General features: G+C 42.7%; 3 protein-coding genes across 5 annotated transcripts in view; 2 read left to right on the top strand and 1 right to left on the bottom strand.

Annotated features, from left to right (window-relative positions):
- The first annotated feature begins 2,330 nt into the window (after nt 1-2,330).
- RBBP9 (RB binding protein 9, serine hydrolase) lies at nt 2,331-8,957 on the top strand. The gene is made up of 5 exons (XM_040247990.1): nt 2,331-2,495; nt 3,802-3,844; nt 4,582-4,687; nt 6,529-6,614; nt 6,975-8,957. Exons 1-5 carry the CDS (start codon nt 2,397-2,399, stop codon nt 7,199-7,201), a joined length of 561 nt encoding a protein of 186 aa, XP_040103924.1. The 5' UTR covers nt 2,331-2,396; the 3' UTR covers nt 7,202-8,957.
- Nucleotides 8,958-10,496: 1,539 nt separating this feature from the next.
- POLR3F (RNA polymerase III subunit F) lies at nt 10,497-21,994 on the bottom strand. Of its 3 annotated transcripts, none has more exons than XM_040247987.1 (10): nt 21,753-21,994; nt 20,330-20,447; nt 16,371-16,438; nt 15,995-16,015; nt 15,799-15,866; nt 14,398-14,510; nt 13,868-14,011; nt 13,538-13,645; nt 12,468-12,659; nt 10,497-11,328 (listed from the first exon to the last, which is right to left on the bottom strand). In XM_040247987.1, the coding sequence occupies exons 1-10, from the start codon at nt 21,812-21,814 to the stop codon at nt 11,251-11,253; spliced, it is 972 nt and encodes a 323-aa protein (XP_040103921.1). In that variant the 5' UTR covers nt 21,815-21,994; the 3' UTR covers nt 10,497-11,250. The 3 variants fall into 3 exon arrangements, with proteins under 3 accessions (XP_040103921.1, XP_040103923.1, XP_040103922.1); XM_040247989.1 differs by having other exon boundaries at nt 21,146-21,989; XM_040247988.1 differs by lacking the exon at nt 15,995-16,015 and having other exon boundaries at nt 21,753-21,988.
- The window catches only part of DZANK1 (double zinc ribbon and ankyrin repeat domains 1), a 55,226-nt gene continuing 52,577 nt past the window's right edge, over nt 21,888-24,536 (top strand). The window contains exon 1 of the mRNA XM_040247991.1: nt 21,888-22,377. The gene's annotated coding sequence lies outside the window, so the exon portion shown is untranslated. The remainder of the gene's footprint in view (nt 22,378-24,536) is intronic.

Below are 24,536 nucleotides of genomic sequence, written 5' to 3' on the forward strand. Positions count from 1 at the left end.
GTTGGATCTCCTTGCAGTCCAAGGGACTCTCAAGAGTCTTTTCCAACACCAGAGTTCAAAGGCATCAATTCTTCGGCACTCAGCTTTCTTTACAGTCCAACTTTCACATCCATACATGACCACTGGAAAAACCATAGCCTTGACTAGATGGACCTTTGTTGGCAAAATAATGTCTCTGCTTTTCAATATACTATCTATGTTGGTCATAACTTTCCTTGCAAGGAGTAAGCGTCTTGTAATTTCCCGGCTGCAGTCATCATCTGCAGTGATTTTGAAGCCCCCCCAAAATAAAGTCTGACACTGTTTCCACTGATTCCCCATCTATTTGCCATGAAATGATGGAACCAAATGCCATGATCTTAGTTTTCTGAATGTTGAGCTTTAAGCCAACTTTTCCACTCTCCTCTTTCACTTTCATCAAGAGGCTCTTTAGTTTTTCCTCACTTTCTGCCATAAGAGTGGTGTCATCTGCATGTCTGAGGTTATTGATATTTCTCCTGGCAATCTTGATTCCAGCTTGTGCTTCCTCCTGCTCAGCGTTTCTCATGATGTACTCTGCATATAAGTTAAATAAGCAGGGTGATAATGTACATCCTTTATGTACTCCTTTTCCTATTTGGAACCAGTCTGTTGTTCCATGTCCAGTTCTAACTGTTGCTTCCTGACCTGCACACAAGTTTCTCAAGAGGCAGGTTAGGTGGTCTGGTATTCCCATCTCTTTCAGAATTTTCCACAGTTTATTGTGATCCACACAGTCAAAGGCTTTGGCATAGTCAATAAAGCAGAAATAGATGTTTTTCTGGAACTCTCAACTAAAGACTAAAGAGGATATTGAGGGTGTGGAGTGAGTTATCAGACGTCACACAGTAAATAAGGGCAATGTGTTTGGGCAGATTAAACTCACTGCCTTCTTCACTCATAACTTTCTAGAGATGTGGTCATCCTCTTCCTAGTACAAGAAGGGAGACAACCTACAAATGGAGATGCTTCTTACAAATATAAATGTTTCTTACAAGAGGATAATTCCTACTGGCTAATAGTTTTTTCCAAGTCTGCTGTTTCTTAGAAAATAACCAGCTTAAAATAATTAATACACCAAGAGACATATTTAGGGAGGCAAATTCTATTCCCCTATGTAAGCCAATGAGAACAAAGCTCCTTGAAGAAATGTAGTAGGCTGATTTGTCTCTAAAGTTAGTAAACCATTTCACTCACAACAAAAGGTGAAGACCTTTCTGTTTCAAAATATTTCTTTCTTTCTTTCATTTTTGGGTGCACTGGGTCTTCATGCTATGCCTGGGCTTTCTCTAGTTGCAATGAATGTGGGCTGTTCTCTAGTTGTGGGGCACAGGCTTCTCAGTTGCAGTGGCTTCTCGTTGCAGAGCACAGGCTCTAAGCGCATGGGCTTCAGTCGTTGCTGCTGGCAGATTCCAGAGCACAGGCTCAGTAGTTGTGGTGCACTAGCTCATTGCTCTGTGCCACATGGACTCTTCTTGAGCCAGGGATTAAGCCCATGTCCTATGCATTGGCAGGTGGGCTCTTATCCACTGAAACACCAAGAGTGCCCCCAGACCTTTCTTGGTTACAGCCATGAAGACACAGACATGAACAGAATGTAAAACAAAGAATGTCGTCTACTATCCATTTCTACAGGGATCAGGCATGAGCCACTGCAGCCTCTGATCTACAATACACCCTGAGAAGAATTCAGTACGAAACCCAGGATGAAACATTAAATGTTTTGGATAGACAGGCCCCTAGACAGGCTAGTGAACACAAGTTAATGTGCTTGATACACACTTAGGCCAAACAATATCTAAACATCAGAGCCCAGAGTAGAGAAAGGTTTATTGAAGGCCATACAAGGTAACGAGTGGCTCATGCCCGCCCCCCTTAAATCCCAGAACTCCCCAAAGGGTTTCAGCAAAGCATTTTTTTTAAATAACTAGGCTTTGAGTCCTAATTCTTTTTCCGCGCCGCCCCCCCGCCCCGCCCCACCATGCCCCTGCTGCTATTGACTGTTATTGGCTGATACTGACTATTCTACTAAGAACCATTTTGAAATCAGGAATCCTCAACTAATAAAACGGGTTGTGTTCTGCTTTTAGGAAATTAAAACACATTTTCTATAGAAATATTAGTAATTTTAGGTAAGAGATAACACATTCTCGGGATACCACACTCTGTTCCAAATAAGGGGGGTTGGGGGAATGAGAGCGCTGGCGGTTTACATCTGCTGGATCCCCGCAAGATTTCCGGCGCTTCCAGTGGAGCAAGTGGACCAGCGGCTCACAGGAATACGCGCTTGCCACCCCGGAACTACAATTCCCAGAGTCCCACGGGGCAGGCTCCCCGGTTGATTAGGCTCCCCTGAGCACCACAGGTCTGCTGCACACATGGCTGCTCCCTGCAAGGCGGTGATCATTCCAGGGAATGGGGGCGAGGATGTGTCCACCCACGGGTGGTACGGCTGGGTGAAGAGGGAGCTGGAGCAGGTAGGAGTCGCGCCGAGCGGCGCTGGGAGGGTCGGCCTGGTGTCGCAGGGCGCTCCGCTCCCACCCCTTCGTGCAAAGCCCTGCCACCCTGTCTTAGATTCTGCAAGGAGGGGTGGAAATTGGGCTGGTGAAGCAGGCTGGAGGGCTTCTCTGAGGCTAGAGTCCTAGCTTCACCTCTAGAAACGTCAGCTCCCCGTATCTCCTGCAGGTTCAGCTAATTTTACCTGTCTCCTCTGCTCTCTGCTTCAGACTTTTAAATATTTTAATTCATAATGTTGATATATACAAATGATGTACGTAACACGTGTGTTCATCCTGAAGCACGATGTAATCAATACTGGAGAGTCCTGTCACCAAGCTGAAATCTAGAACCTTCCCAATACCTTCAGAGCCATCTATATGTCCCTCCATCCCATTTCCCTGCCCTCTGAGCCAGTGAACCAGTGAAGTTGTTCAGTCGAGTCCGACTCTTTGCGATCCCACGGACTTTAGTCCATTCCTCCATCCATGGAATATTCCAGGCAAGCGTACTGGAGTGGGTTGCCATTTCCTTCTCCAGGGGATCTTCCCCACCCAGATCTTCCCCACCCACGGATAGAACCCAGGTCTCCGACATTGTAGGCTGACACTTTACTGTCTGGGCCACGAGGGAAGCCTGTTTTTAAATTTACTCCACTCGAAAAAAAGTGTGCTTTTCAACCTCCATATGTATGCTTTAAACAATACCTTGGTAAATTTGGCTTGTGAGTTTTATAACAATGGCATCTGTGTGTTGTCTTCTGAAGACTGAATTTTTTTAAAAAAACCCTCTTCCGTAATTAGGCAATGACTGTTTCCTGAGTTGCCAACCCCTAGAGCAGGTCTAGAATAAAGTCTCAGGCTTATGGCTGAGAGCCATGATGGAGCTAGAAAAGCTGTCCAGGAGGATGGGATCTCCCACTCTCTGTACCAGCTTTGTGTGCCATATCTTACCTATTCCCTGGAGCATAGTCGGATTGGCTCCAGGTGAGTTTGTCTGGAGCCCTCTGTCTACATATACACTGGTGGTGATAAATGGAGATTTGTAGATGCACATATAGAGATCTGCAGAGCTGGCTGGATAGAGGACTACTGACAGGTGGCAGTTCATGAGGAGGGACTGTTTGTTCATATTTAATCCTATAGCACTTAACCCACTTCATTTCATAATAGAAGCAAATACTTATTGAACTGATAAAGCTCATATCAGGTGTCTCATTTCTTATTAGCCATTACTAGTTGTAATTAAGTTCCTTATAATAGTTTTTCTTTCCCCCTCATATTGTAGATACCTGGTTTCCAGTGTTTGTCTAAAAACATGCCTGACCCAAGTAAGTTTTTTAAATGTATCTTTAAAAAGCCTCCTCTTGTTGGGTTTTGATCTTGCCATTTTCTGGTAGAGAAGCCGAAGGGAATACATACCTCAGGATGAATGATGGCAAGTATTTGGGGGGAGGAGGCTACAAACCAAAGACGTTTGATAGAAAGTTTTAGGAGGAGCAAGAAGAGCACCCAGGGTTGGTAAAATTTAATTTTCAACTTTGTAAGCAACTTGATTTTCCGTTCTATAAGTCAAATATCTTCAGGCAGAATTCATGGGTTTTTCATTTGAGGCAGAGATGTGACAAAAGTTATAGCATCTCCATGAGATCCTAATATTAGAAAATGTAACCTTGCCACTTTTGTTCTGAGCATGTCTGTGACTTGTCTCGGGAATTTCCTTCTTGGAAAGAAAGAGTATATGTGGACGTCAACTTGAGAGACAATATTGTCAAGAGGATTTCTGTTTTTCAGTTGGAAAGTTTACATTAAAACTTCAGAGGTGTATTTTTTCTTTAGTATTTCCTTACAAGAACATGGTAAAAAAATAAAAACAAAATTATTTACCCAAACTACAGATTTGAGTCTTTCCAACAGTAACACAGAAAACTTTGACTCCCTGAAAACAGCCTCATCCCCTGTTGCGGTCCTGCAGTTTATGGAGCAATCCTGTGTTAGAAGGGTGGGCAGGATTGAACTAAGATTGCCCTTGTTGAGTGACAGACTCTTCCTTTCCCCTGAACCTCAGTCACAGCACGAGAGAGCATCTGGCTGCCCTTCATGGAGACGGAGCTGCACTGTAACGAGGAGACCATCATCATTGGCCACAGCTCCGGGGCCATCGCAGCCATGAGGTTCAGTCCTTGTTGAATGTCACCCCCTTCCCCTGCCCCTGCCATGGGCTCCAGCCATGCTTGCCTGGGAAATAGCTGGTGCATGTCTTAAGTTTCCACTGCAGAGGAAACAGTGCTGCCCTCAGAAGTGGTAACATGATCTGTCCTAATTCCTTCCTGGTTTGGTTAGTGGATTAAAAAGAAATTTAATCCACTCAGACACGGATACAGTGATCCTTTTAAAATATGAGTGCCTCCAAACCCCAGCAGCCCCTGACCCTCCCAGAAGAACATCTTGGCCTTCAACACCACCACCACCCATGTCATCTCTGCCAGCTCCCCCTAGCTGCCCCCAGCCTGGCTTATAGACCTCACCACAGTCCTTGAACACTCTGAGCATGCGCCTTCCTTAGGCCCGTGCTGGCCATCGTCCTACCTGGACTTAGTCCCAAGACAACCTGCGTGGCCTTCTCCTCTCCTAAGTCTCTGCTCCACATCACCTTCCAGTGAGGCCTTCTGGAATCACTCCCTGTGAAACAGCAACCTCACCTCACTGAATCTTACCCCCTTTATATCTGTGATGCCCCTTATTATCTATAGCACTTTTTAATCATCTGACATCCTATTCATTTCTTGTCTGTCTCCTGCCACTCAAATGTAAACTCCATTAGGTGGGACTTTGTTATTCTGACACCGAAACCCCAGTGCCTGGAGGAGTATCTGGCATATGGTAGGTGCTCAATAAATCCCTGTGGAAGGGTGGAGGCTGTTAACCACCCCCACCCCCAGCCCTCGGGGTTCACGGGCACATCCCTGCTGGCTTCTAAGGCCTAGAGTAAAGCAGAGCTGCCTGAATAGGCTGTTCGGGTTGGGTTTCCTCCTCATTTGTGAGGCTGGATGACAAAGGATTATTGTTTTGTGTGGCCTCTTGTCCCACTCAGTCTCTCAGGATGTCACATGAATTGTTTGTCAGAGAAATCTTGCCAGGTTCCATAACCTGTGAGCCACACCTGTTGAAGCTACGAGAATGCTTTCTGATGTGGACCTGCAGAATCATGGTACAGTCATAGTGTTCACAAGCTGCAGGGGGTTGTCTGGAAAATGAAGAAATCACTTTACGCCAAAATTTGTACCAACTCAAGGCCAGCTGAATTTTTCTCAGGCTACTGCTCATAACCATGTGCCTTCTTTTAAAGGCAGGAGCCGCTTCCTGAGCCCAGGCTCTGCCCAGTGACGGAACTATCTACACAGTCAGCTGAGTGTCTGCTTGCCGGGCACTGTTCGAGGGAACAGGGCTAGAAACAGCAAGAAGTTCCCAGACCTGCTGGGGGCGGGGGCGGGGAACAGACATAACACAATGCAAACGGGTAACAGCACAGAGTGGAGCATCGTGCAAGAGGCAAGGTTCTGCAGTAGGACACAGACCACCCGCACCCATCACCTGGGCTGGGGAGGTGTCATGCCTTAGAGTGCTGATTCCTGGGCCTCGCTCTCAGTCCTCTGAATCAGATGCTCTGGGGCCGAGCCACTGAATCTGTGTGTTAACCAACTAGGTAAAGCCAGTGCGGGCTGAAGGTGGATGCACCCACACATCGAGATGAATGATTACACTTGTTATGCTTATTCCAGGCGAGGCCTGCACTATTTTGAGAACTGAGTAGAAGCTCAGGTAGCCCAGGTGAGGCAATTGCCTGCTGGGCTCCTAGTTCTTCTGCAGTTTGCTTGCTCTTTTTCATACCAAGGTCAGCAGCCTGCACCATGTGCTCTCTGTAAGCTGAGTCAAGTGACTGTGGGTGGCTTACTACCTTTCTGGGAATTACATTTAACACTAGACTTAAGCTACGTCATTCCTGTCTCTCCAGGTACGCAGAAACCCACCGGGTGTATGCTATCGTGTTAGTGGCTGCGTACACATCTGACCTGGGGGATGCGAATGAGCGTGCCAGTGGTAAGACTGAAGGCAGAGGCCCTGGGGAGAGCCCCTCCTGTAGTCAAGGGGCTCCATGATAAAATAGCACTGTCTTCTGACAGGCTAACAAGACATCTAATCGCACATGAGAAATACCCACCATCCATCTTTAGATATAAGGTAGGCACTTAGAGCGGTGGACCAGCTTGTAATCCACAATCTAGAACTGAGCCCCCGAACCACACCCTCCCTCTTCACCAGGAGCCACAGTATCAAGCCCTACAGATCATCAGACTCACAGTGGGGTTCAGATTCTTCACGTCCCTGCTGTGGTCTTCACTAGAGCAGCTAGGGTGGAAATGGTCCACGGCACTGAGAGGCTCGGTGTTTTTCTCACAGGCTACTTCAGCCGGCCCTGGCAGTGGGAGAAGATCAAAGCCAACTGCCCTCACATTGTGCAGTTTGGCTCCACCGATGACCCTTTCCTTCCTTGGAAGGAACAAGAAGAAGTGGCCGACAGGCTGGAAGCCAAATTGTACAAATTCACTGACCGTGGCCATTTCCAGAACACAGAGTTTCATGAACTGGTTAGCGTAGTCAGGTCTATGCTGAAAGTACCAGCGTAGACAGGATGGTTCCTGCTGTCTGCGTAACAACATGAGAGGAGGGCAACTATCAGATTATTAATAGTCAACGATCTCTGTTATCACATGAATACTGACACATAAAACAGATCCAATTAAGGCCCAAAATGCCTAAAAAAACACGTTTCAATTTTTAAGCAGCATTTTCGTTCTCAACAGAATCTACATCTCCTCAAATTACTATGACCTAAAATATTCTTTTTCCCACTTGGTAAGGGACAGGGGACAGCTTAACCAGCCTTACCTGTCCAAAGTGAGTAAGGCAGAAACAGAACCTAGGTTTCCTGACCCCCCAGTTCAGATTAAAACAGGTTTCATGTTATGTTGAAGAAGCTACACTGCTCTCTGACATAAAACTTTTCCATTTTCGGGGAAAGAAAATATGACTAAAGGTCCAGAGTGTTGGTGAAGAGCTCTGAACGCTCTTCAGTTGGGAGCTGACCCCAGATGTTAACCCAGACCAAGTCCTTCCCCTTTGACACCTGACCCCTCATCCTCAAACATGTCGAGAGGGACACACAAGGAGGTGGAGGCAGGGGCATGCAGGGGCAGGTGGTGAACATAAGGGTTGACTGGATCGGCGAGGATCAGGCCAGACCTCTGAGGGCACCCAGGCAACGAACAGGGAGAACTCCTGGGCCCTGTCGCCATGTGGGAATTTGCCAAGATATTGCCAATCTTCCTGATTTTTCAAGAAAAACAAATTTATATAGTGGGTTTTAAATTTAGGGACTACTGTGTGTGTATATATATATATATATATATATATATATATATAAAATCCATATGTACATGAATTATGTTCAGTCCACAGACATATGGGTTATGTTAGTTGGCAACTACAGTGTAAATAAATTTACAAACGCTGCAAGACACAAAGTCCAGGCCATCCCTGTGTGACCTCTGCCTTAGGTATTCACTTAGCCAGGTGCTGTAAATTTTTCTCTGTAAAGCCTGAGAAACAGACATCATGTCAGAGGACAAAGTCATGGGAACAATTTGGATTCTGTTAAATATTTTAAAAACTGGTCTTTCCATGCCTCAAGTTTTGCTCTGTAGAGTGCTCCACGTTTCAGTCTCCATGGGCCTTGAGATCTCTCTTAGCATCATTCCATGATTTTCCTTCTAATCACACTCCCTCAAAAAACCCTTTCTCATTTTCTAATGTTTTTTGGCTATGATGATCCCTAAGATTTGCCTCAAACATTTTCCAGTAAATTCACACCTGACATTTGCTTCAGTAATGTGAATTCCCACCATTTACACCTCCTGAAGATTCAAAGGTGTCATTGGAAGCTGAAGAGTCTTGATTTCTAAATGTGCTTTAAAAAAGTCAGGAGACAAGTCTAAGCTTTCAGCAGTAACTACCTTAGGGGGCTAGGAAAATTGGTAGGTATGGTGTGGTGGACATCTCTTGTTTACTTTCTACAGCCAGGAAGTTCTGAGTTTGCTGTGCTGAATGTGTCTTTTATAACTAAAAATAAATGATGAGTTAGTGAAAAGCAAAGATAAATCAGTTGAATAATTCTCTTGAGAGAGGTTGTTTAGCACTGATATGGCCAAGCCTGTAATCAAAGTTTGACTCTGAATTATTTGGCAGTAGTAATTGTTCTATGTATGCTCGCTCTTGTTTTCTGCAGTCCTTTCTTAAAAGTAAAAACTTATACAAATAACAGTCCATAATACGATGTTGTACTCTTTCTCTGTAGAAAAAAACAAATATATACAATTGAGAAATAAATATATACAATTGAGAAATAATTAACTTCGCTATTCTTCATTCCTATAAAAGTAACTTGAGTTTAGAGCCATACGGCAGTCCAGTTGTGCCACTCGGCATGGCAGCCAGTAGCCATGGGGAGCCAGCAAGACAACGTGCAGTTCTTGATTCATGGAAGCCACAGTGCAGGTGCTCTGCGACCAGCGGCTGCCTTGCTGGACAAAGATACAGAGCATCTCCATCCTAAGAGAAGGTTCTCCTGAACAGCGCTATGCTAGAGCACATGGTACATTCTTCCCTCACCACCACCACAGTCGAAGTGACTCCACTGAGGTACTTTTGATTGGTTTGCTTAGTTAATCACGATAAAAGTTACTGCCCCATAAAACTTACTCATCACCAAACTGAGATCAGAGAAGTTACATGACAGAATCCCACATGAAGTATTCATTAAAACTATCAGATCGTGGCCTTTCATGATTCTCTGTTTGACTCTGTGTGTACAGATCAGTATAAAGCAGAGACGGGCCTTGACAGAGGGAATATCTGTTTTCAGGTAAGCAAAATGCCATACACTAAACAGAGATCAGCTGTGAGGAGTAGGACTTCACGTCCAGTTGGACTTTGTGGTGTTGTGAGCCTAGAGCCCCACAGTTTGTTCTGGTCAGAACTTATTCCTGTAAATATCCATGTAACCAACGTCAGAGGTGCTGTATTTTTAAATCACCTCTTTCCTTCTTAATATAGAATGAAAAACAGGCTAAGGGGAAAAAGTTTAAAGGGAATCTTTAGTCTGGTAGGCAAGGAATACTTCTGGTTTAGCCACAGATTGTCAACTTTAAACAATCTCTGGCCCTCAAGATACAGTACAAAATCTGTATTTAAAAAGAAAAAGAAAAATCTGTATTTAAAACACAAACTAGTTCCTTCTTTCCACTTCTGACTCTGACAGGCCAGGTCCCAGGAAGGCAGATACTCATCTTACCAGTCCACTCTCGGGGGAACAGAAGCCCTCTGTAGTTTTGGGCTCTCAGACCCTTCTGGATCTTACACATACCCAATAATTGAAATGATCTTTGTTTCAAACACCAGTGTCATCAAATGCTAATTCTATAGAGCTCACCACAGAATTTACATGGTCCTTACAAATTGGTTACTGAGCTGAGTTTTATTTTACTATTTATCTCAAAATAACCCTTGTGATGGTTCTCCAAACTGGGGTTTGAACCCAGGCCCCGGTAGTAACTTTCCTTTCCCTTGGCCCCTGGCTTTTGACCTGGACACAGAAACCTTTAAGTGGCGCTACAAAGTGAAAGTATGACAGCTGAGATCCTAAAAAGCCCTATAGCTGAATTCTGTGCAACAAAACATCAAGTGACCAATTGTTTTCTATTCAGCTGAGGATTGGGACTGAAAGTGCTACTGAAACTGAGGACAGTTATAACAACTTCTTGCTTAGTTTAGACCTGTTATATCATGATATTTAAGACAATATGGAAACAAATTGAAGATAGGATAAGGAAAGAAGAATGATACTCCCTCCCCCCACAAAAGGAATGGAAGGCAATGGATTATTTTTAGGTTTAATTTTAGTTAAATAAGAATCTAGGGGAAAATTCTAACAAATAATACAGTTGAGCCACAGACTTTAACAACGAAGAGCCAGGGAAGATATTCCCTTTAGGATGAGAACAATGAACATTTATGCACTGGAAACATGTCCTTGACAACAGTCACCATTTGGGTTTGAGGTAAGTACACCAATGTAATCCTCGGAAAGAATATTTCTGACATAAAAAGGCATCAGTAGTGTGTGGAAAGGGATGCTCTACTGTCTCCCACCTCATGCTCCAAGTCTGCGTTCTCAATGAAACCATGGAGAAAACAGAAATGGTGACACTGAGCCATATGTAAAAAATTCCCAATGAAGACCTTGATAAACACCTTTAAAACAGGCATTTTAAAGTTCTGGCCATTATCACAGTCCTTGGTGAATACTGACTTGCTGGCTTCTTTTCTTGTGAATCATCAGAAATCTCGAAAGTTCCAACAGGTGGTCTTCCAAGAGGTTCTAAGTATTTTACTTACTGAAGAATGGATTTCTCCACTAACCTTATTATCTGTTTCATATCCTGCTGACTCCACTATCAATATAAATTTAGTCTTCATAGATTAAAAAAAATATTTTTCTGTAGCAGCAAGTCTGTACCTTGAATGCTTTCAAGGGAGTGTGATGTTCCATCATGAAATAAATTATTTACTTCCGAAGTAAGTTCATTTGCAAAACGTCAGCAAAGTTCATAGCTCTCTATTAAAATTCGAGCCATTCTGTCATGTAAATACAGTTAGATGGTGAAATCTCACCACCTTCATGGCAGTCGTCAAAAACCTTTAGAAAAGAAAAAAGGTTACATTAAAACTCAAGTTTTAAAATTAGTATATTATAGGTAATGTCTTAAATATCAACAACTAAAAATTCTAACAAAATATCCAATATTTCAAGCATTTATTTAAAGCAATATTAAAAACAAAACTTTCAAAGTGAAAGGTTAGGTCCTGAAGAGGACCTGCTCTGATCATGGAGTGAGACGGATACTGTTTGCCACAGCACTAAGCTGACTAGTCTACCTGTCCACTGGGCAGAAGGCAAGCAACGGTCCAGGATTGGAGATCTGTACACACGAATGACTTAATCTTGACTAATCAAGTGTTTCATATTTAGTCACCTTCCTTTTTGTTAAAGTGCTAAATAGAATTCCCAACAGAGTAGCCTTTTTTCTGGGAGTTGAAACCAGGGCATGAGCTGTAGACAATAGAAAGCAGACAGGCAATCCGAGAATATACACACCACAAGAGCAGGGACAGAGCCTGCAGCACGAGTGGGAATAAACAAATGATGAGTGTGGGCGTGCTACAAGGGTGAACATGTCACCTCCGGGTGTGAGGCCTGGTTGTCAAGTCTCAGCTCAATGCTCTCAGTCTTCCTTGCCTTAAGTCCCCTCACACTAACTAATACCAGTAGCTGCAAGGGTGCAGGAGGATTATGAGACCACAGACATTTTCAAAAACATGTCTGGCCCACAGCAGGTTCTCACCAAACCCCATTACCCTCCCTACTTAGGTGAAATGGTTAGCCCTCAGCAAAAACTGCATTTTGCAGGGAACTCTCAATGTATGCTCAATGTATGTGGCAGCCTGGATGGGAGGGGAGTTTGGGGGAGAATAGATACATGTATAAGTATGGCTGAATTGTTCTGCTGTGCATCTAAAACTATCACATGGTTAATCGGCTATACCCCAATAAAAAATAAAAGGTTAAGAAAAGAATTGTGCATTTTGGGATCAAGAGCAGAAAACCAATTTCCTTAAGGTGGTTATTATAGAAAAGAATATAAGGTGATGACATGCTCACTAAAGGTCTGTCATCAAGGTTACGTGGTGGTTTCAGCAGCTCTTGCTGGTATGTTAAGTTAGGTGGCATCTGCAGTCGCAGGCAGTAAAGTAGAAAGAGAAGCCGTTTTAACTCACTGGGCAGAGTCCGCAGGGCGCCCGGACCAAGCCTGTGGGCGGGATGATGGGACTGACCGCCCGGTAGAGTTTCATGTGTCCATCCACACTGCCAACGGTGCCTTCTTTGGCAGCAATGATCGTCATCTCTACTTTCCCATCATAAATGAGTGTATTCAAGATGGTCTCTATGTCTTCCATGGACAGCTCTACCTACAAAAGCAGTATGTTAGAAAGGATTCAAAATAAGGAGTCATCCTTCTGGAGGGTGTTGATAACAGTAAAAGGTCACAATTCTTGATGAAGTGGGGAAGGATTATGCTACAGTAACTGAAAGCACAAAGAAATTGAACAATGGCCAGAGTGAGAGGAGACCACTCAGATCCCAGGGATAGGGCTCTGAGCTCATTGCTGAGCTTGACACCTGCTGATGTCTTCGCCCTCCTAAGAAGGATCTAGACTTGTCACATTTCTTTAGCAAGAATCTGATGGAGATTTATAAAAATGCTTAAGCAGAAAGGTACTTTAGACAGCAAATAGTCCAAATTCCTGTGTTGTTTTTTTTAAATAAAAGAGAACTGGAGAGCAGAAATGAAAATGACTTGTCCATGCAGCCACTTCAGCATCTTCTCTGATGGTGAGGGGCAATTAAGCACAGTGTCCATATGTACAGATCTTCGAAAGAATGTGCCAACAGTGCCACTTACATCTCATAAGTAGGAAACTACCAATAAATGACAACCGATTCTAATAATGGATGTTTGGCACATATGTTGAAATGTCCCCAGGAGAGTCAAGAACTTGTCAGAACAGACTTTTGCATCTGGTAGTGAAACGCATGGCCAGGCTTCCACCCTGGAGCCCAAGCTCAAGGACATACAGTTCGGAAAGTGCCTGACGGCAAGGACTGCCTTTCCCTGCCTGGCTTAGGACAGTGGGTTCTACATTTTGCGGGTTCTGTAGAATGTTCACAGGTATCACCTGAGAAGAGGGTCTGGGCCAGATGTGTTTAGAATACAGTGTAAACCATATCCCTGCGATGAAGCAAAAGTTTTTAAAAATAAGATGAAAATTAGAGACTGGGCTCTGACCTTACTGATTCCCAATTCGCAGATATACTTCCACACTTCATGTGATGAAGCAAATGAACTATTTCTTTGTATCATTGGATTCTGTTTGCTTTCTCGTGCGGTTTCTGCCTATAAGGGTAGAAATATAAATTTCATGAAGAATACCTTCTGAACACAATTTCTATAGAGGTTAATCAATAACAGGACCTATTTTGTTTAGGAAAAAGGACCAATTTCACTATTTTCAATTCCGATAAGATACAATATGTATGATTAAACATTCCTTATGAAAAAACTTAAAAAAAAAGAAGAAAAACCACTTGGAGGGATGTTTCCTCAGTTATGGCTCACCTTGGTTTGTAGGAATTTAAAACACTGTTGGTTAAGCACCTCCACAAATTCAGATTCAAAATCCTGGTCACTGTACCAGGCCCCACCTGTCACAGAGCGGTCTGGCTGCAGGTTATAGAGCATATACACCTTCTTTTTTGAGGCCTAGGGGAAAAAAACCACACACATAGCAGATGGTTAAAAGGTAACAAAGCAGTCTTCCAAAACTAAGACTTAAAAACTCCAAAGCTTTATATTTCTCACCAGTGTGGGATTTACAGAATTACTGTGGACTACAGGACAGCATACCAAGTCGCCTTGTGCTTGGCTTCGCCTATTAACACCTGACACTATCAGAGAACGTCAGTTACGGCTAATGGACTAAAGCAGCATCTCCAAATGGTCCAATATGAGCTACAATTTTAAAAATGTCTTTTTAATCAGTTGTTTTAAATCATGACATAGCCGAAAGAATGATAAACACCTGAAATATCCTTGGAGCAATATACGTACAGTGAACATTCAAGAGAAGAAAACAGACTGTTACTCACTGCCACAGACTTAACGGCTTTGATAAGCTTTTTACTTTCCAAATTCTTTAGAATTTTGTTAATTTCTGTTAATGGCAAGTTGCTTTTGTATCGGATATCTCTGCTCCATATTCCTGTAAGAAAGTAAAGTAAGTTTAACACTATAGGATTTGTGTTTCTTTTCCCTTGCTTATATCTCATTGTAAATCTAGCAAAATATGTATATAATCCTGGAGCACTGCTATAGGAAAAATGATGCACAGGTAAGAATCTCAGATAAAGTAACAAAAATATGCAAAAAAGTTGTATGTTCTATTTTCTAACTGGAAATTTCTTGGAATGCTAGCATGGCATCTTTTAAAATCATATGATAAGGGACATTTTTCTAAAAGAAGAAAAATCTTGATGTCATTGAATTAACATACATTGGCCTTTCCATGCCCTCCTACATTCCCGCCTCTTTTTTCTATAAATTTCACTTTAGATCGTATACTGTGAAAAACAAACAAGTTTGGGTCAGGGTCAGCTGCCATCCTCAATGGAGAGCAATTTTTAAAAAAAGCCTTTATGAGAGCATCTATGTGTATGTATGTCCACTATACTTGGAAAACAGAAAGATTATAGTTCTTACAGTCACTAAGAACCTGTGCAGAAAGCTACTATAAGTATTATATGTATGAAGGGAATTTATGTAAAAATATTTTGCTATATTTTCTTCCCAACAAAAAGGCATAAGATAGGAAGATTTTGTTTTAAACAGAGAATGCTGTCTTCATATTTATTTTTTAAATGTAATTTAACTTCCTAACACATATAAAAATTATACAATTTTAGGTTACATCATAATTGCTGAAGCTAATATCAATGACTCAAACAGGTCTTAAATGTAATAACAGCAATTAAGATCCCGTTCTTTGAGGGCGACAGAAGAGGAACTAAACAGCTGTGGAAGGAGCTACATCAGACACTGCCATGGGGCACTAGGTGTCCCATGGTTTCCCACAAAAACCAAAGAGATGTTATGATCCACAATTTATAGATAAGAGGAAGAAATGAAGGCTTCCAAAATTTAGAAAGTGAGGATAAAAAAAACCCTTCAGTTTTAATTTATTTGCTTCAGATAATACATGTACATGGTTCAGAATTCAGAAGTTTCTTTCCATCTCTGCCCATGGCCATCTAGTTCCTGCCTCCCTTGAGGCAACAACAGCCTCACTCTTGGGTGTCCTTCAAACATATGTACATTATAAATATGTATATATATGTGTGTGTGTGAGTATGTGTGTTATATTTTCTTCTCCTTTGAACACAAAGGGCAGCAGACTATACTGACTGCTATACACTCTGGGAAGCCAGGGTCTCTGTCCCTAATATCTGGTCCAAGAGACAAATGTCTTTTCTGCTTGTTCCTCTAAAACTTACCTTTATTTCCTGCATCCTCTATGATCTGATACACTAGTTTTTCTTGGTTATCTGATCCTTTCATTTTACTGCAGGGGGAATAAGGCAGAATTAAAAAGGCAAAGAGGTATAGGCTAATCTAATCATCTACACAATCACTTAAAGGAATGAGTAGACAAGTCATCACATTGACTTGTTTACCAAAAGAAGGGCTTACCTTAAAAAGAATGAGACAGGGCTGTATGTACCAGAATGAAAAGATGTCCAAGATACAGTAAGTGAAAAAAAACAAGTTGCAAAACAGTATGGATAGCATGATCCAAATTTGTTAAAAAAAAAAAAAAAAAAAGAAAAGAGATTATATATAAATATATGGTATATAAATATATAATCATCTATATATATTTATATATACCTATAAGGAAGGATATATACCAAATTATTTAGAGTCACTAGCTCTGGGAAATGGAACTCCTGTGGGAGGTGAGATGATTTGCAGGACCAGGTTTACATGATGAAATTCTGTACTGGCTTTTCCCACCCAAACATGTTATTACTTTTACAATATTAAAAATAAAAAATCAGGTGCTTACCCAGCATTCTGAGAATCCTTTATTCTATACAGAAGTCCTGTATTGCTCCTTAAGAGATCCAATTGACCCTAAAGTTTTGGGTTTTTTTTAAAGAAAGAAAATAGCAGTGAACTATTTGGGGAGACATATCAAATCCAATGGCAAGCATTAATACACTCTTCAATATTTTACACAGACTAAAATATCCTACCTTGTATAACTGTCAGTTCCTCCCTTGAGTACTTAAGATTTTCCCTACATATCACATGTGATATGTATATTTTTTAAACTTAGCTCTTTATATCACCATTTCCTCAAATATTAATATGCAACAATTTCCTACATGTTAGATCCTAGCCTGGTTATAAGATCAATGCATGAGAATTTTAAACAAGCAGCTTTAGGATAATAAAAATTCATATTCAAGTAAACTGAGTAAATATAAACATAATAAATACAACATCTTTAAAAAGTTCAGATAAAGGCTATTCATGCAAAAGTATTTTGACACAATGATTCCATGCTCTTGCATTTCCTTGAGTCTGAACTTGTGAGAACGCCAATGGCTGTACCACTGGGCTCCTGGCAGTTCAGGGAAGCATCACTGAGAGAGGTTTCCATGAGTCAAGGCTGGGCAGACCCGTAACTTGGAATCAGGTTGGTATATGGGTGAACAGCAGTCCTTTCCCTCCCTCCCCCAGCCCCGTAAGTGGAAAAAATTGAATCACAAAGCCCAATTTGGAAGTTTCATTTAGTTGTTTAGTTTGTCAATGTTTAATGAACACCTGTCCTGGGAACATGTTTGGGGTGGGGAGGACAGACATGAATTCCAACAGAGAACTCCACAGCTGATTTCAATACCATCGGGGTGGCGTGAGGACAGAGCCAAGTGAAGGGGGGATGGGCTCCCAGGAAAGCCGCTTTGGCCCAACCTGTGGGTTCAGGGGTGCTGCCTGGAGTTGAGTCTTAGGATGAGGAGTCAGTGTGTGGGGAAAGGAGGAAGGGCCTTCTAAGCAGGGAAGACAGCAAGAGCAAAGGCCTGAGACACAAAACAGCGTGACGTGCCAGGGAACTGAGAAACAAGCTGTTCCCTGTGAAAACTAACTTGTGAGGCAGGTGGTGCAGGGAAATGAGGTCGGTGGGGAAGGCAGGGGCTCAGAGTGGTAAACCCTGGAGTCTGGACTTGAATCTCCAGAGTAGAGAGAAGGGCTTCTGGTGGGAGAGTAACTTGGTCAGAACTGCCTTTAAGACAGAGCAGGTTGCTCTGAGGCACACGCAGCGAGGAAGGCCGTTAAGATGCAGCTAACAGTTCAAGTAGAAGTCAAGAGCCTGAACACATGCAGGGGTAGGAGTGAAAACGGGAACGAATGTGAGGATAGTTTAAGGCACCCCACTCCAGTATTCTTGCCTGGAGAATCCCATGGACGGAGGAGCCTGGTGGGCTACAGTCCATGGGGTCGCAAAGAGTTGGACACGACTGAGTGACTTCACTTTCACTTTCACTTTAAGAGCTAAAATCAGCAACACTAGTGATTTATTAACAGTTACTCCCTTGCTTAAAATTCTTGAGTAGCTTTACCACTGCCCACTGCAGGACTGTCAACAGGTGACTGCTGAGGCTAATTTTCAGACAGAAAAAGGCTGAAAGTGGAGTCTGAGGACAAAAACATTTATCACCACACTTGCTCTATGCTTCCAGAAGCTGAAGACCTTCACCACGGTGAAGCAACTACAAATCACAACACTCTTTCTCTTTTGGTTAGAACAGGGTTCAGCAATCTGGTGCACTGCTTTTTTTTTTTTTTTAATTGAAGTAATATTAGTTTTGGGTGTACAACATAGTGATCTCAAGTTTTTATAGACTGTACTCCACTTAAAGTTATTATAACATGTTGGCTACATTCCCTGTCTTGCACAACACATTCTGTTTCACCTCTTATGCCCCTCCCCACTTCCCTCTGCCAACTGGTAACCACTAATTTGTTCTCTGTATCTGTGAAGCTGTTTTGTTATTAACATATTCGTTTATTTTTTAGATTCCACACATAAATGATAACATATAGTATTTGTCTTCCTGACTTATTTCACTAATACCCTCCTCCAGGTCCATCAATGCTATTGCAAATGGCAAATTTCATTCTTTTTTTTACAGTTGAGTAGTATTTCATTGTGGAGAAGGAAATGGCAACCCACTCCAGTGTTCCTGCCTGGAGAATCCCAGGGATGGGGGAGCCTGGTGGGCTGCCATCTAAGGGATGGCACAGAGTCAGACACGACTGAAGCGACTTAGCAGCAGCAGCATTTCATTGTATGTATATGTGTGTGTGTGTATCTCTTAACTATATATGTATGCCACATCTTCTTTATCCACTCATCTGTTGATGGCACAGTTAGGTTGCTTCCACATTTGGTTATTGTAAATAATGTTTCCATGAACATTTGAGAAGTGAAGTTGCTCAGTCGTGTACAACTCTTTGCAATCCCATGGACTGTAGCCTACCAGGCTCCTCCGTCCATGAAATTTTCCAGGCAAGAGTACTGGAGTGGGTTGCCATTTCCTTCTCCAGGGCAACTTCCCGACCCAGGGATCCAACTGGGGTGTCCCACACGGCAGATAGACGCTTTACCCACTGTGCCACCAGGGAACATTTGGGTGCATAGACCTTTCTGAATTAGTCTTTTTGTTTTCTTTGATATATATACCCAGGAGTAGAACTGCTGGATTGTATGGTAGTTCTATTTTTAGTATTTTTGAGGAACCTCCATACTGCTTTCCACAGTGGTGGTACCAATTTACATCTCACCACCTACAGTGTACAAGGATTCCCTTTACTCCACATTGCCACCAACATTTGTTGTCTGTGGTCTTTTTCATGATAGCCACTCTGACAGGTGTCAGATGATACCTTATTGATACCTCATCTTTTCACCACTGAAGATGATTTTCTCTGTGGGTTTGCCAGAAACAGTCTTTATTATGTTGAAGTATGTTCTCTCTATACCAGCTCTGATGAGTTTTCATCATGAATGGATGTTGAATTTTGTCAAATGTCTTTTCTGCATCTGCTGAGATGATCATGTGACTTTAAAGCTTCCTTTTAATGTGGTGTATTATACTGACTGATTTGTGCATACTGAACCATTTTTGTATTCTTATAATAAATTCCATTTGATCATGGTATATGATTCTTTTTGTATATCGTTGAATGTGGTTCGCTAATATTTTGTTGAAGATTTCTACATGTATATTCATCAGAGACACTGGCTTCTGATTTTCTCTTTTTACTAATATCTTTGTCTGATTTTGGTATCAGAGTAATCATGGCCTTGTAGAATGAATTTGGGAGTGTTTCCTCCTTTTCAAATTTCTGGAATGGTTTCATAAGGATAGGTATTTGCTCTTCTTTATATGTTTGGTAGAACTACCCTGTGAAGCTATCCAGTCTTGGACTTTTCTTTGCTGGGAGGCTTTGATTAATAATTCAATTTTACTACTAAAACTGAATTAGTAATGAGCCAATTACAATCTGGTCTGCAGAAATTGTCTATTTCTTCCTGATCATCACATGTTTATCCCTTAGTTTACATGTTTATTGTAGTTATAGTTGATTTTTCCATTTTTGACTTTTAATCTTCATACTAGTTTATGTATTTGATCCAAAGCCTTTACTATATATTTGCCTTTACTAGCAGCAAGAAGCAAACAGAAGGTGGGAACAGATTATGCCTACATGTACATGTGTGGCAGTATGTACCTTAGTGACAAATTACTAAATATGACAGTTAAAATACAATTATTTGTCTTGTAAAAATGCATATTACTTCTTTCCTTAGTTTAAGCAGTCTGAGCTGTTTCCTGGTTTGAAGTCTTATCAGTCACAACCTACCACACTTTTGAGAATGGTTTCATTCTACATAACAGAAAGTAATGACAATCACAACATATAAATAATTACGTGAACTAGTTGGATTCACCTTACCATGGACAACAGTCTATTGATGGCCACTGCCCGCTGTTGGGCTTCTATATGCGGCATTTCATTCTGAATTACTTGGTCTGTGATTCCATGAGGGAACTGGTGACATAATTCTATAATCCTAGGAACAAAAGAATTAATGATATTCATGTTTTTACCTAGTTCAAGAGGCAGTAGGGGAAAAATACAGGCAGAACAGTCTAGAAGTGTGCTTTTTTCCACATCTGACAGATAATCTGGGTTATTACAATGGTTCTGAATGAAAGCACGTTAAAAATGAGGAAGATGCTTTCGAAGTACACGTTTGCATTTTTATTGTATTTAAGATTATTCATATGAACTTTAAATTAGGACAAAAGTCAAATGAAAACAGAAAAACACATTAAAGCTGAGGCTTCAGTTTTCTCAGATGCAACAAGTATGACAAAGTAAAGAGACAGTGCCTTGGGTAGCCATAAGTCTGTAAGCAGGAAGCAGATCAAACACTTCTGGAGGGAAGTCAAAGTTTTTTTAGGACAATTCACCACAACTGGGACCTGTTTTTGGAATTATCCCTATCAAACAAAAATAAACCTCAAGTTTCACCTTGTCACAGGATCATCATATGTGTTACTAATAACAGTTTAAGAAAGCTGGGGTCTTTATAAATTCTGTGGTAACCTAAACACTGCAGTGCATGGTACAGAATATAAAATTTTAAGATGCTTCAGTTCAGTTCGTTCAGCCGCTCAGTCGTGTCCGAGTCTTTGCGACCCCATGGACTGCAGCACGCCAGAGCTCCCTGTCCATCACCAACTCCCGAAGTTTACTCAGACTCACGTTCATTAAGTCGGTGACGCCATCCAACCAACTCATCCTCGTCGTCCCCTACTCCTCACGCCCTCAGTCTTTCCCAGCATCAGGTTCTTTTCAAAAGAGTCAGTTCTTCGCATCAGGTCGCCAAAGTATTGAAGATGCTTTGGGAGATGCTTTGGGTAAGCGTAAGATGAGTTGGGTGCCCTAAAACCTTCACTTAAATATCGTGTTCAAACTGTTTGGTGTCTGTTGCTTCATAATCGAAAACTGCACTCTAAGTCTGGTTAAACCTTCCGTCACGGGAGTTCCTTGGTAACAAGGGCGATCCTGGATCAGAACGTGTTTGCACCAATACCCCATGGAGTCGCACGGAGTCTGACACGACCAAGCGACTAACACTTTCCCGGGGGGAAACGCCGAGTCTTCACTCTGGGCGTGGACCACTTTAAGGAAAGGTGCGCCTGAGTAGACAGCTTCCCTGACAGACCCAGGGAAAGGCCGGCCACACAATCTCGTCAACTGTCCGACTCGCTCTGAACTTCTTAAGAGTGCAGTCTTCCGGAGACGGGACAAGGGTCCGGGAGAAAGGGGGCCTTCAGAGGCGGGGAACAAGCCTCACTCCCCGATTTACCTGTTTTCGATTTCCACCGGATCCGCGTCAGGCGGCTGCACCTTCACCTTCACCTCGGCCATGAGGGCGCAGGTGCCGGGACCTTGGGGGAAGAGACCCCTCCGGGCGGCCGGACTGCGAGCTGAGGGAAGCCGGACACGGGTGAAGACAGCGCTCGGCCGGCGCAAGGGACTTTCTTCCTCGGGTCGCAGGCGGTCCTTCCTTGCCGGTCGCCTAGAGGTGGCCAAGTCGCGCCTGCGCCACTTCACGCTCGCGCGCGCCGTTCTGACATTTTCATTCTGGTATTTCGTTCTGGTATTTCCAGAAAATCATCGACTGTTGTACGAACGAGCCTGGTTCTCATTTTGAGTTGGGAGGCCACGTTGTAGCGCTTTCCAACCTCTGTGAAGGCAAGTTCTCGGACGCCTACGCTTAGGCCTGAAGAAAGGAGCGCTCTGCGGCCGCCTGTCTCCGGGCCAACCGCAGGGGCGGAGCTAGTTGCTAGGAAGCGGGGTTCCTGCCAATCACCTGCCCAGCTCCCGGTGGGCGGGGCGCGGCTCGCAGCGTCTTGGTAACCCGTACCGCCGCAGTGAAGGAGAGGACCAAGGGCGGTGAGCGGTGGGCTGCCTCGGTGGGGGCTGCGGAGGTACCCAAGGGGTCCCGATCGGGTCCTGGTGGCTGGGGGAGGGGGCGGAAGAGAAGGGCATCCTTCGTTCAGCCGAGTCGTGGCGGTGTCCTTGGCTGCACCTGAAGGACGGAGATGGGGACCAGACGGGGTTCCGGAACCGGGCGGTGAGGGGCAGTCTGGATGGAGGGATGGCGGGGTGGGGGATGCTGTTGACGCAGTCGGGCCTAGCGGATCGGTCTGCGGATGGATCCTCTTCGCTCGGGGCCCACTGGCCTACGCACTGTCAGCCTTTCAAGGACATCGCCTAGTCCCCGAAGGAATTATTCCCTCCCCCCAACCCCCAGACGTTTTTATTTTGAACTAATTTTTAACCATTTTAAAATTTTAACTGCCTCTCACGTAAATGAAAATGTGAGGATGGGCACGGTCCAGAGCCCTTTTGCAGGGGCTGTCGCTCTATTCGTATTTGTATCTGCAATTTAAATTCTTAGCCTCCGACCTGGAACTATCCAACCAGGCATTAAATTCACCCCTTAAATTTAGCCATCCCACCTTTGGGTTATAGTCTGTGACAAACCTGAAACCACAGAGACATTCTGGGCAGTTTTATTTATTTATTATTTATTTATTTATTAAAAAAATTTTTTTGGCGTCATGTCATGCATGGCTTGCAGTAACTTGATACCCCCACCAGAGATTGAACTAGAGCCCCTGCAGTGAAAGCATCAAATCCTAACCCCTGCACCGTCAGGGAATTTCCAAGGCAGCATTGTTTAGAATAAAACCCAAAACTGAAAAGAAAATAATAAATGCCCAATCAAATTGATAAATAAGATTATGTAAGTATTTGGAAAATTGTAAATAATAGGGGAGGGTACAAGAAGTACTCTGTAAAAATTGAGTTTCAATGTAGATTTTAACTGAGTAAAACCTATACATCCATTATCATTGAAATTTGAACAGACCATCCAAGATGTAAATGGGTTTTAAGGTGTGGGATTTCCCCCCTAAATCCTTTATGTATTAATAATTATGAACACTCCCACACCCAAGGAAAAAATCATTAAGACCTCCATACTTGTACTTAATTACTTATAAATACAGTAGATGGAATGGGAGACTGTTTTAAGGTGTGGGTTCCTGCCCCCCCCAATCCTTGGTGTATTAATAATTATGAACCCTCCCATCCCCAAGAAAAAGATCACTAAGACCTCTATACTTGTACTTAATTACTTATAAATACAGTAGATGGAGTGAGAGACTTTTGTGTTCGTTCCTCACTGTGTATATCCATGCCAGCTTTCTTCTGGCTGAGGCGTGACCCTCTGTCATTTTCTAAAGTTTCTTTTGCAGCTTTCACAGGCACGAACCACTGATGACAACTGCAGGACTTTGAACATGGAGCTTTCCCAAGGAAGCTGGCTCTAAATGAACACTTCATGCTACATACAAAGTCACCTCTGTTCCTCTTGTGTGCTGTCTTGCCTGAAGCCAAGAGAGGTGTTATACTAAACAGAGGCAGGACAGACTGGTAATGATCCAGGGGTTGCTTAGGTCTGCTCATCAGTGATGATCTCTGCCCTGACATGTGCATTTAATGTGCTCACTTTAAATTTTATTCACCCATCCCATACACTCCTGCTTTCCCCCCCACAAAGTGAGGTAAATACTGAGGTAATCAAAAGCCCACACAAGATCTCAACAGCAAAAATACAGCAGAGACAATAATTATTTCCATTAAAAATGGTATTTGGGGACTTCCCTGGTGGTCCATTGGTTAAGACTTTGCCTTCCAGTGCAGAGGGTGCCGGCCTATTCCCTGGTCGGGGAGCTAAGATCCCACATGCCTTACAGCCAAAAAACATAAAATAGAAGCAATGTTGTTACAAATTCAATAAAGACTTTTAAAAATGGTCCACATCAAAAAAATTTTTTAAATTATATTTATTTTACACACGATGGTGTAAGTCAACTATACTTCAATTTTAAAAAAGACAAAAGAACTGAAAGGAGTCTCCCAAAAAAGAAAAAAGAAAAATGATATTTGTAGATGGTAGAGGAACAACATTCTCTTTAGTTTTTACTAGTCTTACTGTATTTGAATGAGATACTTCTCTTCAGTGTCTGTTCACATATAGGTGTCCCTTGGAATTTATTTTCATCCACTGTTTTTTTTT

The sequence above is a fragment of the Oryx dammah genome, unplaced genomic scaffold, assembly GCF_014754425.2.
Source record: "Oryx dammah isolate SB20612 unplaced genomic scaffold, SCBI_Odam_1.1 HiC_scaffold_10, whole genome shotgun sequence".
Lineage (NCBI taxonomy): Eukaryota > Metazoa > Chordata > Mammalia > Artiodactyla > Bovidae > Oryx > Oryx dammah.